At 31.9% G+C, this 15,789-nt stretch overlaps 1 protein-coding gene across 33 annotated transcripts in view; it reads right to left on the bottom strand.

Moving 5' to 3' along the window:
- LCORL (ligand dependent nuclear receptor corepressor like) overlaps window positions 1-15,789 on the bottom strand; it is a 172,932-nt gene that overhangs the window by 20,008 nt on the left and 137,135 nt on the right. For 16 of the 33 annotated variants that reach the window (XM_081593402.1, XM_081593449.1, XM_081593347.1 and 13 more), the window contains 2 exons: window positions 14,577-14,670; window positions 12,180-13,290 (listed from right to left, as the gene is read on the bottom strand). The exons of 2 other annotated variants lie outside the window; for them this stretch is intronic. In XM_081593402.1, coding sequence (XP_081449528.1) covers window positions 12,261-13,290; window positions 14,577-14,670 — 1,124 coding nt within the window. In that variant the 3' untranslated portion in view covers window positions 12,180-12,260. Of the gene's footprint in view, window positions 1-1,726; window positions 6,544-12,179; window positions 13,291-14,576; window positions 14,671-15,789 lie in introns of those variants that run through there. 15 more of the 33 variants (XM_081593251.1, XM_081593229.1, XM_081593240.1 and 12 more) reach the window with 8 other exon arrangements.

The following is a 15,789-nucleotide window of genomic DNA, read 5'->3' as shown; positions in this document are numbered from 1 at the left end:
AAAAGTAACAATTAGGCATCTTCCATCTTATTTTTCTAGGGTGATATCACATTTAGTGAGATGAAGAATATTAAAATACATTTACATTTATACCTTAGAAAGATACAAAGGTTAAGCTGGAAGTAACAAAATACAGTTCTGTTGAGAAATGACAATACAAACTATCTTTAGTATGAAATGAGAATGGTGTAAAGAAGTAAAAATGAAACATTACACTTTATTCTCCATTCATGGAAATCTTTTACAAATAAATGAAAGTATTTTTAGGTGAACTATAAGCTCTTTTGAAAAAAATAACTATTAGACTTCTTCCCTCTTTTTTCCTGACATACTATTTGTTATTTTTAGTTATCCTTAGGCCAAGGAACAAAGGGCGTTACTTTTAGATTTGATTCATCTTTAATAATGGAGACTCTAATTTGACCATCTTTAAAATTTTAATCATTTATGTTAAAAATTTTAGTCACTGCATGTGAGATATACTGAAATAGGTATTATAAAAGTTATTCAGTTAAGTAATTGAATTTTGGGGTTCATAATACTCTTCTAACCTATTAAAACTTGAGTTTAATTACTGCTTTTAATGTTTCAATTTAAGACCTGAAAGTGTTTATTTAGCTTTTAAAAAAGTTTTTAAAAAACATAACAAAAATTAAGCCACTAATACCTCTTGGGCCACACAAAAGACTCCCCTAAAATATACAATGTAACAATGCAACCATATGATAAAATATCCTTAAATATACAAATGTAACCCAGTAACCCTGCATTCATTCACTCTTTCATGTCAGGGAAGAAATCAACAAACACTACCACACTCTTACATATCCTAAATTGTCTAGCACCTATCAAGCAGCAGAATTGGAACTGGTTATGATGGCAACTAGTGTTTACATCCCATTTTTGCTAGGTTCAAGGGGTAACAGTCTCCCTGAGGCACCAATGTCAGGTTAGTATAACTGAGTAAAGCTCATAATTACTTGCTAAAGTAATTTCAGTTTGCATTCTGAATTTAGCATTACCTTAAAATTACCTGTATATGATTTTCTCCCTTGGTAGGTGATGTATTATCTCCATAAAGAAATCCCCATCTTTATATCCATGGACTCAATGTCAGATATGAAAAAACTATTTAATAAGTTGCTGACATATTGGAAAAATATCTTGACACTTTTAAATAAATAGCATCTAAAAGTGGTTCCCAAAGCAGTATCAAAGGGCCTAACAACTTAATGGTGAATGTGAGATTGATACCCTAGGATTATTATGTATGTTATAGTCTTCATCAAGTTAACCATGAGATAGTTTTTACTTTCCAGATGGTCTCAAAGTTACTAATTTATCATTAGACAATAAATATATATTAGCTTGTAGTGTAGTAGTAAATTTTTAGACAGCTACTTGGGCATATTTATTTGCCAAACTGTTTCCTATATTTTATATTAGATCAGATGCAAAAGAAGATAGTATTTACATTAATATTTTAGAAGCTTTCTATGTCTCAAATATACTTTTCTTGAAATCCTGGACACATTTAGATGTGGGGAAGTGCACTGGGACATTTAGCAGCACATAATTTCATGAGTTTCATACTAGGTGCCAAGAAATTAGATTGTCCAAATATTTTGGAAATAAAACTAAATCAACCGTTCCTTTTCTATCCATCATCTGATATTTCACTCAAGGCACCTACAATGAAACTAAAATTAAGTAGAGAAAAACTTACCTAGTTGGTATTTTGAATAATAGTTTGCCATTTGTCCACTGTTGCAAGACTGTCGTTTATGTCTTTTTGTTGACATTTCTGTGGTCTTCCATGGTGGTCTTTTTCTTTTGTTCAATTTGCTAAGAACGTCACAATTATCAGAAGGATTCTTGTCATAGTTAACACATTTATTTAATTTACTATTTTCAAGTTGGGCAGGAAATTTATCGCTTGAAGGACTATTTGCTTTAGCATTTTCTATTTCTTTAGATTGCTTTTTAAAAGAATTTTGCCTAGCAGACTGGGATCTTAAGGTAAAGTGCTTTGATTCTTCTATGTGAGTTTGATGATTACTTCCACAGTTAACAGATTCAGGAGAGTAAATGATGGTATTTAACTTAAAAGTATTTCTGTGTTCGAGATAGTTGATCTTCCTCAAAAATATTCTACAGTCTTTTAAGGTTTTTGACCTCCAATTATTTGAACACGTATTTCCTAGTCTTGGTCCCTTTTCAAAATCTTTTTGGCTGCAGTTTGTTCCATTCTCCTTTGCTTCTGAGTTAAATTTATTCTCTAAACTAGCATGTGTTTTGAAATCAGACATGGCCAACCTCTGCTGCAAAAAGTTATCCCTGATCTCAGGTGGGAAAATAAACTGATTATCTACTGTGTTTTTTCCTTGGAGTGGGACGTCAGCATTTGTTACTCCCTCAGTCTTACTCAAAAGTTGGTTCTGGCAAAAAAATCTTAAGTTCCTCCTTTTAGATATCCAAGCACCTGTCCCATGGCTCTGCAGCTTTCCCTCTCTTCTCCACCTTTCATGATGCAACCTCTTAAACTCAGTTCTTTTTAATCTAGTTAGTGTTAAATTACTTTTCACATTTAAGAGCGGGGAGCTAACCATTTTATGCAGTATATGCAACTTCCCTGCTGACTTTGAAGGCGAAGATAGTGCAAATTTTTTAAAGTGCTTTCTGAAAGGGCTGGTATTAAAATCAGAATATTTGGTCCCTAATTTAATTCCTCTGGTGTTTATTACTTCCAAAGGGTTTCGTGCATTTGCTTTTCTAACTAGTGAGAGAGACTGTGTTTCTGTTGTTTGCATAAACCAGGTACAGAGTTCATTCAAATCATACTTTTTCTGAAAAAGCATTTTTACGGGTGAAACCTCAAGTTCTAAAAGACAGGTCTTCAAAGGGCTTGCTATTTTGAAGTTATCATTTTCAATGGGTTCTCTTTTTTTATGAACACAATTTTCAGCTTCATCTCCACTCACAGGCACCCAAGCATTTGTTATTTGTTCAAATCTATTGTTTAATTCCTCTAACAAGGAATCGTTTGAAGTAGAAGCAGCCCACCACCTGAGCAAAGGGTTTGATGAAATTATAGGGTCCAAGGATACTTCAGAAATGGGTATTAACTTATCTTCCAAATGCTTTTTTGCATTCCTTGAATTTCTAGCTCCTGGTATACCTTTGGAAGCTATTTTAATCCTTGATTGCTTATGTTTGTCCTCCTGACTTTTACCTTTCTGCAAATGGAGCTTATATGACTTATGGAGCAGGGAATTTCTATAAATAAGTGAACTAGAAGATGCTAATGAATGTAAGAAATGCAGAGATGGTTTTCGATCCCTAATAGAATGTCTCAAAGGTATAGCAGCAACCATACTTTTCGATTCATTCTTGAATTTGTCAGCTTCATTGTGCCTTGTATCCATGGTGCACTGGTGCTTTTCTTCAGGCAGATTTTTCTGGAATATATTCTCTTGTTCTAAAGGAGGTAAGCAGCTGCTAATACTCACTTCTCTCTCCTGAGGTGAAATTCTATTGATAGTCACAGATATGCCAGAGATTTTCACTTTTGCAGGCCTACCAGGCTTCCTAATTATTGCCAAAGGCTTCTGATTTGGTCGAATAATGTTCTTGGAAGGTTGAGGTATCACAGACTTGTTCTTGAAAGGTCTAACATATTCAAAGCCAGACCCCAAGATTTCACTTTCAGTAGTCAAACTTGAAATAGCACTTATTCTTTCACCCAAGTCAGTGTCATATTCTCTAATGTTTCTGAGGCTATTATATTCTGTTGGAAAATCAGTAACATTATTTTTTAAAGACATACCGTTGCTTTTGTTTACACTTCCTTCAGAAACATGCCTTTTAGTTCTTCTTGACCTTCCATAAATAACAGTTACTCTAATACTCTTCTGATATATACCTTCTTTTACTTCTGATATGAGAGACTCTGGGCTTTTCTTTTCAGCACTAATGGACTCATTTTGGCAAATGGTGATGTCTGTTTGGTCAGTTTTAGGTTTCGGTGGTCTTCCAATTGGTCGCTTTATCTGTTTCACAACCTGGGGACCTATTTTTTTAGGTCTACCTGGTTTTCTTTTAAAAGATGAATCAATTGTACTGCTTGAATATTCTTTAGGTAACTCTTGTGGCTTATCATTCTTCATATCATCTGTAAACACTGCAGAGGGTTCTGCAGTTTCTTTTGCACAATTAAATTTGTTTAGCTCTTTTTGGAAAGTGTCACTATCATTAAGACTAGAACTATAATTTGCAGAGTTAGCATTTGGGATAGCCTCATTTGTTTCTTTTCTATTTTCAGTTACTTGATGAGTTGGTTGCTTTTCAGAAGAAAAATCACGATTTGATTCGGAATTACCGACTGAAGTTAAAGTATATTTGACTCCTTCACTGCTTTTAACCTCAGATAAAAACATGAGTTTGATAGGACTAGAATAGGTGGCAAAAGAAGAGCTTTCAATGGCTTCATATTTTGTTGGTACATTTTCAACACTGGAAATCAAGCTACTTGTGTTTAAAACAGATGACTTTTTCTGGTTATTGTGTCGTTTGCTATTCAAATCTATTGTAGGTATATGATTGGTTTTAATATTGGTGGATGCTACTATGGATTTTGATAAACTTTGCTCTTTGCATGTCATTCTACTTACAGTTAGAGTCACATTTCTACCAGCAGGTTGATCTTTACCATCAACTTCTATCAATTTCTTGGATGCTTTATACCCTTCTGATAATGACTGATTATCCCAAGACTTTTTGGCCATATTTATTGTATCTTCCAAACGTTCCACAACAACTTGTAAATTAGAATTCATTGCAATTTTGTTTAAATCTATACTATGTGAGCTTTCAACCTGAATATTTTTTACTGCATCTTTTCTTTTGGTAGAGTCAGAAACTTTTTTGGCCTTAGGGGATTTTTTGAAAACATAATTATTTGTTACATATATAGAATACCACCCTGGAGGTACAATATTTCGTTTGGTTCTGCTCAAAAGTCCAGGGACATCACTTTTCAAAGGAGTTTGAGTATTCTCTAATTTTGGATTCTCTTTATGATTTTGCAAAAACTTTTTCCTAGCCACAGATTTCTCCTGTGATCTCCTTATGCTCATTTTCTCAGGAGAAGCTGTTTTAAAGCTTTCTGAAAATGCATCAAAAGCCAAGTTAGTTTCTAAATTATTTAGAGGTAGTTGCAATGACTGTAATCCATAATCTGGTAAAAATGATGTTTCCACATTATTATTATCTTGCAGGCTTTTAGAATTTTGTAAAGAAGGTCCTTGGCAATGATAGAATTGCTCTTTGTCTGCTGAAAAGAGTTCATCATTGCGCAAAAACTTCCTTGGATTTTTTTCAGTATATTTTTTTCTCATAAAGTTTTCATCAAGACTAGCAAGTTCTCTTTTTATCTGTAAAGACTGCCTTCTGAATATGGGTGAGTCAGGAGAGCTGTGCATTGCAAATAAAGTTTCTTGACGCTTGCGAAATCTTGTCTGAATAATTTTATTTTCTATCTTTTTATCATGTTGACTCAGTAATTCCATAAAACTGTAATCACTGGCCTTTGCATTATGCAAAAGAGAGGTTATTAAATCTCTCAATTTTAAATCATTATCTGTATTGCAATCACTGCTAGATAATTTTATAAGGTTTGTCATATCTATTGTTTCTATTGATTTTAATTTTTCATTAATACGATCCATTAAATCTTGAAAAATTATAGTAGTTTCACCCTTTTCATGATTTGTAGTACAATTATTGCTGTCTTCTAAGAGCAAAGAATCAGTGTTACTGGATTTTTTAGTTTTAGGCATTTTACCTTCATGATCATCTTCATCACTGCATATTTCTGCTGGTGTCAGAGATGGAGGCTGGTTAATGTTTGTTTCAAGTCTATTATTTTCTAAGGCTGAACACTCTGAGATGACATCTTTCAATTTTTCAAATCCTTCAGACTGCACAGGTGATAATAGTGGGGGTGAGGGACTTCGAGATCTACAAACATCTTGAAGACTTACTGAAACATCACATATTTCCCTTGATGAAAGAGGACTCTGAAAGCCTGATTTTGTGGAATGAATGTCTGCTAACAGTCCAGAACAGCACCTGTGAGAATTGTAACTGTTTGCAATTCCTCTATTCACTATGGTCTTAATGCGTTCAATAGTTAGAGTTTGGCAAGATAAACAATGTAAATCTTTAATACAGACTGGCAGAGGCACAAAACCAGGGCTTTGTCTTTCATTGTGTAAATACCCTCTTTCTGCCAGCCTATATTCACAACTACAGAACAGACCATCTAAATCATCTTCAATTAGGGGATTCTGAGACTCTGAAGACACAGTATAGGATGAATTACAACAGCAAAGAGAAGCAGCATTCTGCTCTTGGACTAGAAATTTCAACATAGCCAAAACTTGTTCCTGGTGATGTATGCACAAAGATTCCAAAACTTTGCTTAATGCTGATTTTCCTTTTTCCATTTTAGTAGCTTCCTCTGATTTTGCATCAACAGTTGAACTAAAAATAAAAATCAAACAAAAAATGAATTACAGCAAAAATACTAATATAATAAGGAATTTTAACAGAGCTTGAAATAGATATTTTGATATTGCTGGACTCCTAATTCCTATGGAGAGCTGTGAAAGTGACATCTTGATTATTGTTTACCAAAAATATAATGAAGCACTTATGACAATTTCCTATGACAAAATATGAGTCAAAGCAAAACCCTATTTTTTGTGTAATATAAAGGCTGCTACTGATAGATATGGTTATATTTACAGATTGCTAATGTTTAGTGCTTTGGCTATATTAAGAATATTTAATGGAAAGTGCTTCAGAAGGAGTTAAAATTTTTGTAAAGTAGACATTTTATAAGTTATTTGGTAGTTATCAGTCCATATTAGTACAAATAAATAAGATGTAGGAGAAAAATCTTTCTTATCTTTATTTAAAATAGATATTTTTCAAAGGTAGTGAAAATAAAATTATTAATAAAAAATTTTGTATAGTTAAAAGGAAAATTAAGGGATTTAGATTTCATATAAATAATAGGCATTTTAACCTAGTAATAAAATAAAAATTTAAGCTATTTAAAAATGTAATCTATTTTTAATTTTTTTAAATACTAAATTAATTACATCAAAACTAAAGGCATTACTTACCTAATTATTTAATTTCAAATGCTGGAAAATATCCCACTGCAGAAACTAACATAAATCTAATGGAAACTAAAACCCAGGATTACTTAGCAACCAATGTATAAGTCTAGATAAAAAAAAAATCTTTCTAATCCAATACCAGCAGCAAGAAGAATAAAATATATTAAAAGAATTCTGTTTCAGAAAAGTATCTATTTAAATTAAACATATCACCAAACTCTGTACATGAAAATAGCCTCCCACTTGTGACTTCTTATATTTGTTGTTGTTAGTTACTGTTTGTATAAATTTTATTTAGGGTTGGAACTGAAATATGCTGCCTATGAACTGTGATAGAAGACTTCATTTTGTTTAAATAAAGGGTTATTATGTTCACCAATATTAAAAATTAAATAATTTTTTCTTTAAAATGAAAGTGAAACTGATTTTAAAAAGTTCCTCCCTAAAATCGGTTTAAATTGTTTCACAGATAAGTATGCAATATGTTATCTACATTTTATAAAATTTCTGTTGAGTAGTAAAAACACCAAAGCAAATGTTTCAGATTAGATAAAAATTTTTCTAAAAAAAGATAATTTTACTAGATTCAACCAGTGTTTCACTACTAAAACTAGCAAGGGATTTAACATAAAGCAATTATCAAACAGAAGAGATGAAATTGCAATAAAAATTTTTAAGTCCACTGTCATCTCTAGACAGATGAAGACAGGACATGACCTCGGTATCCCTTCCCTTTGGAAAATAATTTTTTGTAAATTTTTTCATGGTTGGAGTATAAAATGATTGAACTGACTCCAAAGATTCACTACTGTATAACTCAGAAAACATATGTAGAGAATAAAGGCACAAGTAAGTGTTAACTATCAATAAGAGGGTGTAAGTGGTATTATATTCTTTCCCAGGAAATTAAAAACTATAATTTTCACATAAGCAAAAGAGAACACCCAAAGTTCTGACAGATCCATTTCCAACATGTTTGTTTAAAAGTTATGTATGGCCTATTAAATGTATCTGTGACCAAAGAGAGATTTTACATGCTTCTCATAAAGATACCTCCCCTAAAACTGGTTTAACCTGTTTCACAGATAAGTAGGCAATGTTGTATCTACATTTTATAAAACTTTGCTGTTTGAGTAGCAGCAAAAGCACCAAAGCAAATTTTGCAAATCAGATAAAACTTTTTTAGAAAAAGACCATCTATTTTTTAAACACTACTATGCTTTCGTAACAGTTCCTGAAATGCTCAAATGATTTTTTCTGTTAGCAGTCTAGAGCAGAACTAATCAAAATTAATGACTAGTGTTATTTTAAAAATCATTGAAAGATTTTTATAGCTCTCTTTTGACATTCCAAGAAGTCTATACTTAAAGAATTTCTTATTTAGGTGATTATTTTTAATAGTGGAACTTCAAAAATCTCAACAATATCATAGGGGCCAATAATTCCAATCAAATGTCATATGAAGAACAGCTTTAAAAAGTTACTAATTAGATATTCAGATATTAAGATTTTATACATCTTTCTCAGATATTAGATAACTAAGTTCTCAAATTAGAAAATTTCACAATATTCTTATTTGGCTAAAGTTATTTTCATTTCTGTACTTTTTGTATGTTAGAATCTCAAAGAAAAACCGAATGTATGAGTAAATAGTTGAATACACATAAGCCTCCAATCTAGAATTTATTCTCACTTAACTACATAAAGATTCTACAAGTGTATGTTTCACAGCTCCGTTGCTTTTTCGTGCTAAAATTTTTTCTAATCTTTTCCTGTTTGATTTATAAACAAACATATCCTGCTTACTTTTTGGTAAGTTTCTATCCATTTTTCCCATTATAAGCTTTGTTGCTGAGAGTTGTCTTTAGAAAAAGTCAATTTCTATTATTAATATTAATAAAACTGCTTCCTAGAGTGAATCAAAGAAGCCAGTGTAGTCAAGTTTTTTCTTTTCTTTTCTTTTTTCTTTTACTGAATGAATAAGTAAATCAATCACACACCAACAGTGTTGTAAATTTAAGTGCAAAAGCATTGAAGTGCTTTACTACAAATTACAACCTAGAAACACGTTAACTGAACAATTAAAATTCATACAATCAGATTTAGATATATAACAACACAAAGTAGAAACAGAATTACAGTACATTTACAACACAAGACAGATACATGAATTCATTAGAAAATATTGTAATAAATAATTCATGAATTATAGTGCAATTGATTTATGCATAAATATAACTAATTGCCTAACAATCAGTTTATATTAACAAAATCTGTCAAAATCAAGGCAGCCACAGAGTTTTACTAAATTACTGCGACAATGAAAATACTGTAATTAAAGAACAAATACAAGTATTTGTACTGTAAACAACTAAAAAAATCAGTCTCACTAAGGTTAGTATACAATTTAATATAAAATTGTCATTAGCTACCAGAAATGGTTTAAACAACTTTACTGAGCAGTAGTTTTCTAAAAACAGAGGCACTGTTTTTTCTTTTCCTTCTTTTTTTTTTAATATAAAATACTTGAGGAACATTCAAATAAGTAGAAAGCACATAAGGATTGCTTTCACCTTCACTAAAAGTCTGCTGAAACTGGATTTTTCAGAAAATTGTCAATTAACAAGTAGTAACTGGTAACTAAATTTATAAAGTACTTTGAAAGTTAAACATAAAGAACACCTTAATAGAACCACTGGGGAGAAGGGGAACCCATAAATTTCCCTGCCTTTCCTAGTTTGTATAATCAAAAGTTAACTCAATAATTAGAAACATTTTGTTTCTTTTAAAAGTTATGGGTTTATCATTACCTATAAACTATCAAAAAATATTTAATTTACTATTTCTGACCAAAAATAAATAATACGAGTACTAAAATGCTGCAAATTAACTATAATATTACCTATAAAACTACCGATCACTGTGAAGTCAATAGCAAAATGATCCCTGATTTTATGAATCCTGTAAAGTTTTTGGTCAGGTCATCTTTTAAATGATATAAAAGTGTTCTGTAAGTATCCCTTTACTATAAACTTCTCAATCAATTTATTAATGTAAATATAGTGTGAGGAATAAAAAAGCTCAATACAATATAAATATTATGTAATGCATTCAAACCCCCCAATTTTTGCAGGTAAAATTCTGTATAAAGAGATCAATAAAATTGTGTTGAAACATTTACTTTAACTTTGTTTTTCAATGGGGGGAGGGGAAATATATTAAATAATCCAAGTTCTGGCCCTCACAAAATATGGCTTAATTCTTTAAAAAGAAAGATGACCCTGACATCTGCTGTTTTGCAATCTATTATGTATACTTTCTTGGGGGAAAAAAAAGAGCAAGAGGATTCATATCCTAGTATGCAAGTAACTTTAATAGCTGAAGAGGGTTCAGTATAGATCTGAGAGACCAAATAACTACTTGGTTGTGTAGTTTCCTACTCTTCAGTTTCTTTAAACATATGTAAGCAGTTTTTAAATGTAATAGCTGAAAATCTCTTTAGTATTATATGTAAATGTGATTATTAGATACACACAAACACAAGTGTAAAAACACATGTATTTGACAAGGTGCACTTATTTTTTAAATTCAGTTTTAAATATTCCTTTTGGACTCAGGAAAACTGGCTTAGAAAAAATGATCAGAACCTGAATCTTAACAGAGAAAAGGGGCACTCGAAGAATTTTGTATTTATGAAGCAAATCCCCATTCTTTCTATGGAGGCACATGCTTTATAACATTTTACCACTAAAACTGCATACTCCATAAATCCAACATGGATACTCTGAAACACATTTTAAAACTGCTATACAAAATTACTGGTCTTTCTTATGAGTCTAGTAAAAGTTAAAATGCACTGCCCAGCTTCTAACTACCTAATTAGTAGAGAGTTTACATTACTGAAAGTTCAAAACAGCTTCAGTGTTAAATATTTGTAAATCTATTCAAGACCCTGAACAAACTGCAAATTTGGTTATTAGCAAAATAATAATGTATCGCCCACCAAAATGAAATCTGTAATTCATTTTGATAAACTGAAAATGTTTTGAAATGTCACAGCAGCAAATATATTAAAGTTACACTGAGGTTTTTCAATAGTAGGAGTGTGTCACAATCCTTAAAATTTAAAGTAGTCATAACATCAACTAACCAGCACATTTAAACCAAAATTATCATTCTCAAGCTTTTTCTGTGCACATTATAAACATGCTCTAAGTTGCATTCCAACTTTCTTTTCTAATCTTACACATTAGCTTATTTTTCAAATGAAAAAATTAAATTATTTTAATAATTAAATTTAAATTACCTTTTGTTCTTAGTATTCCATCTTACATTAAAGGATTCTATAGCTGCTGGGGTTAACTATGCGTCAGTTTTTTTTAAAGTATATACCTTATAAACCCCAACTTCCTGCTAAATCAACTATTAAATGATAAATATTAAATTTCATTATACATATCATTTAAGGTTTTCTATTTCTGGTGGATGTACTTGAGTGCATTTCATATTTCATAGAATGCACTGTAGTGTACTAATACTGTATATATTAATTTTTATTAGTGTGGAGATAGCTGTCTGTTTAAACTTTGATTGGTTGTTTCATATACTTACAATAAATGTAAGTATGTTATGCAAAAATGCTTACAAACTAGTAATATCATATTTCCATTAGAAGATGGTTCAACTGAATGGCTGGAGTGGTCTTTCACCAATAAAAATATTTCACTTGACAGTTACTTGTTTTCCCACAATGCTTTATGCTATTGACTACTAAAGAAAACCTGAATCTTTTTCACCTATTTATACAAGGATTAAATACAAACTATCAGAATTAAGTAAGCAACTATATAATTCTGTCCACAGTGAAAACCCTGAATAAAACTTTTTCAAAAGGCATGTAAGTGGTTTTTGAACTGTAAAATTTCATGTCTCCTGTCAGAGTGAGCATCTGTAATTCCCACATGTGTGTATACAGACACACAAAAACACACTTGTGCACTTACACACGCAAACACACATACACGCACGCACGCACGCACATACGCACATACAAACGTTTTCCTAACAAGTAATCTACACAGGCTTGCTGCTGTTTTTGCAGCTGCCAGTCCCTGAATCTGTCATATTATATAACCCAGTGTCTGGTAATCGGAGTTTCTTCTTCGGAGGAGTCTTCAGTGTTCCAGATCTTTCTTTTACCTTGTATTCTAAAGTGCTGTGAGGTACCCCATAAATTCCTTGTGCTTTGGAAACACTCATTTTTCCGCTCATTACCATTGCAATAGCCTCTTCCATTATTTCATGATCGTATTGCCGATAACGGCCACGTTTTTTCCTGGGCTGCTTATTATCTTTTCGATCCAATCCATCTTCAGTATTTTCAGAGGTTCCATCAACTGTTCCATTTTTAGAATTAAGACACAAAGGAGAGAGGTCCCCGTGTAGAAAATAAGAGTCAACACTTGAGTGAGTTACAGGCCCAGAATATTCTATTTTGTTCTGTTTAGGGAGTATATTTTTCAGTTTTTGGAGGGCTGATCCTTCAAAGACTGGAGAGGTTTTGGAAACTTGATACATAACATCCAGCACACCAGGACCATCAGGTTGTGGTTTTGAAATAGAACTTACTCGTAGCTGAGGAATTTTTAACTGTACAGTAGGATGTGTTTCATATTGTAGGCTTTCATTTTTTTCTTTAAATTGAGTAACCATTTTCTGTAGAGTTAACTGATGGAGGTAACTGGAAGCTGTTGGGAATTTTAATTCTGAGGTTTCAAGTAGATTGAGTTTACTTTTTTCTGTGCGCTCTGCTTGAGCTCTTGCCCACAAGGCTACTTTTTGCAGCACTGCACAAGTTTCTTTACTGTCTTTATATGAGTAACTATCATTGAAATCTCGAGTTTTGTTTTTAAAAGATGCAGGCTTCCCTGCTGGTAAGGCTTCTAAGTGGAGAAGTAAAGTTTTTTGAGGTATGCCATAAAGTATGCCTGCTTTATTTATGTCCAGTGCTCCAGACTGAATGTCTTTCAAAGCTTTTGAGAGCAAACCATCTGCAAACTCAGCACTTCTTTCCACATAGTCCTCTCTGTTTCTGTGTAGTCTCCTGGATGGATGGAATGAAACGATGGTAAACTGATGCATGAGAGACTCTCACACAGCTATGGAAGGGGAGGGTCCACTCCTTTATTATACTCCTTGCTTAGGTAACATCACTTTTTAAGTCTGTGAGATGTAGTAGTTACTCCTTATCAAAGCAAACGCTACAGTCCTGGTAGGACAATGTGTCAATCATACGGTGGCCTCAACGGGCAGACCTTCCAAGAACATAAAATCCTAACTCAGTATTTGTAAAAATATTCTCATGATGTTGCTATTCCTCTGACAGATGCTTGTAGAGCAACACTTATAATTTTTTTACAATCAGAGTTCCAGTATATAAAATACCCAAATCCTAAAGGAGTTTTTGTTAGTAGAAACGTGACGTTACCGCTAAACAAGTAATAAAAGAGTCAACCCCTTTAAAGGAAATTTGTAGCAGTAAGAATATTTCCAAACACAAACACCCCATATTTTTCTCTAGGTAAAAACTTAAAATTTGAAACAAGTAGATATGTTATATTGGGTAAAATTCTTTCAGATTTTATACATGTTATTTCTATTTTGAATCTATCGTTATAACTTTCAAAGTTTCTTTACCAGAAAGTTCTTTATACCTTATGACTCAAAAAGCTCTTCACAGCCTTAGTTGAAACAAATTACACTCTGTATCTGAGATTTAAATGTTACTAAAAAGCTTCCTATGCAAATTGTTAATGGAAGATGCAAAAGTTATCCCCCCCCCAAATTCCAACAGAACAGCACTTCACTATTAATGATTTAATTACTTAAACAACAGCTTTCAAAGCATGAAAGGACTTTCTGTGGTGATTACTAGGTATATTAAGTCTGCCACCACACCTAAAACACAATGAAAAAACTCTAAGCACTGTAAGTTAGTTATAAGAATTAGTAAGTATAGTACTTTTAAAACTAGTTGATTGTTTAAAAAATTAAATAGTGAAATTACATATTTTCCTTAAAACTGCCTCCTAAATACTGAATTTAAAATTCTCTACTCATCCTGCTTCTTAGTTTGTATTCTATGATTAAGTTGGTAGTTCATTTTAGTAACATGAACTAAAGTTTGGTGATTGTTCTGATAACTTTTCTTTAACAGAAAGAATAAAAAAGAAAGAGAAAGGACAAATGAAAGGTATGAAAGACACACATTTATGAGTGACAAAAATTCTGGAAACAAAACTATATATGTCAGTCTATTCAGAGTAGTATGAAGAATTCTCTGCATAATTTTATATTAATATTAAATTATATTTCCTAGATATTGCTTACCCAGCCACTGAATTTTCAGAAGAAGGATCACATATGGATGACTCTTCAGATTTTATGCTGGTTTTCTTTGTAGAGAGATCTAACACTCCATCCCCTATAATTTTTGCAAGAGAGAAAACTTTATATTTGTGACAGATAGGTAATCCTTACATCATAACATTTCATATTTTGATGATCTACTAATTAATGACCTAAAAATTAACACTGGTATTTGATATGTGGCCATTACCAACTCATCTTGTGGTTTTCGCAACAGAACATGACTGGGAAGGCACTACATAGGAAAAGAGAACAGAGGAAGAGCTGGCATTGCTGTGATATGAAGAAATTAGATAAAAATTTTTAAAATCCACCCTTGTTCACCTTTCTCACTGTTCTGCAGTGAAGAGTCACTCGATTGCTTACTCAATAAAAAACATGACTGTTTTCTATTCAAGGCTGCCCAGATGATGCTTTGGGAAAGCAGGAATAATGTACGTTTAACAAAACCGAGAGCATAGAAAATATGAGGATGAATAAGAGAACGATAATTAGCATTTACTAGGACTATTAATATGTGGAAAACATACTTTAGGTAATCTATGACTCTATGCTCAACCAATGTATTTTTCACAGTATTAAAGTTTACTGTTTTAAATAACTGAAATGTACAACAGTTGAATCACTGCCTACGTAACATATTGTGGTTGTATCTGTGATTAGATGATGACACAATAAAATAACATTTTAGGAAAAAGTAGCTTGTTAGAAAACAACTGCCTATGTGTTTCTTACTAAAATGTAGTTACTTTATTATTATTATAATACTGAATTTACACAGACAAAACTTCAAGTGACTCAGATATGCTGTTAATCTGATAAACTTCAAAATCAAGAATAAAAATAAACTGAATTTAAAATATAGCAATACATATGGTGAATATGTTTCTACTGATACCTAAAAAATTGAAAAAACTGTAAGAAATCATTTTGAGAGAAGTCCATGTTTTAGGAACATACCAAAAAATTCAACTAGGTTTAAAAATAATTCAATTATGTGCAAAGCACTGTTGGAATTTGAAAAGCGGTAGTTAAAAATGCATAAAGTACCTCCTCATGGTTCTTAACAATCTAGTTACATAATTCATACACCACCACCACCACCATAACCATATTTCAGGCTGATGATATGTGCTACTTAGGGAAAATAAAGCAGAGTGGGCTGATAAGAGTA

The sequence above is a fragment of the Giraffa tippelskirchi genome, chromosome 1 (genome assembly GCF_054371585.1).
Source record: "Giraffa tippelskirchi isolate mGirTip1 chromosome 1, T2T-mGirTip1v1.2.pri, whole genome shotgun sequence".
Lineage (NCBI taxonomy): Eukaryota > Metazoa > Chordata > Mammalia > Artiodactyla > Giraffidae > Giraffa > Giraffa tippelskirchi.
Note: the sequence above shows the minus strand (reverse complement) of the source record. Positions and strands in the feature narration are given on the sequence as shown.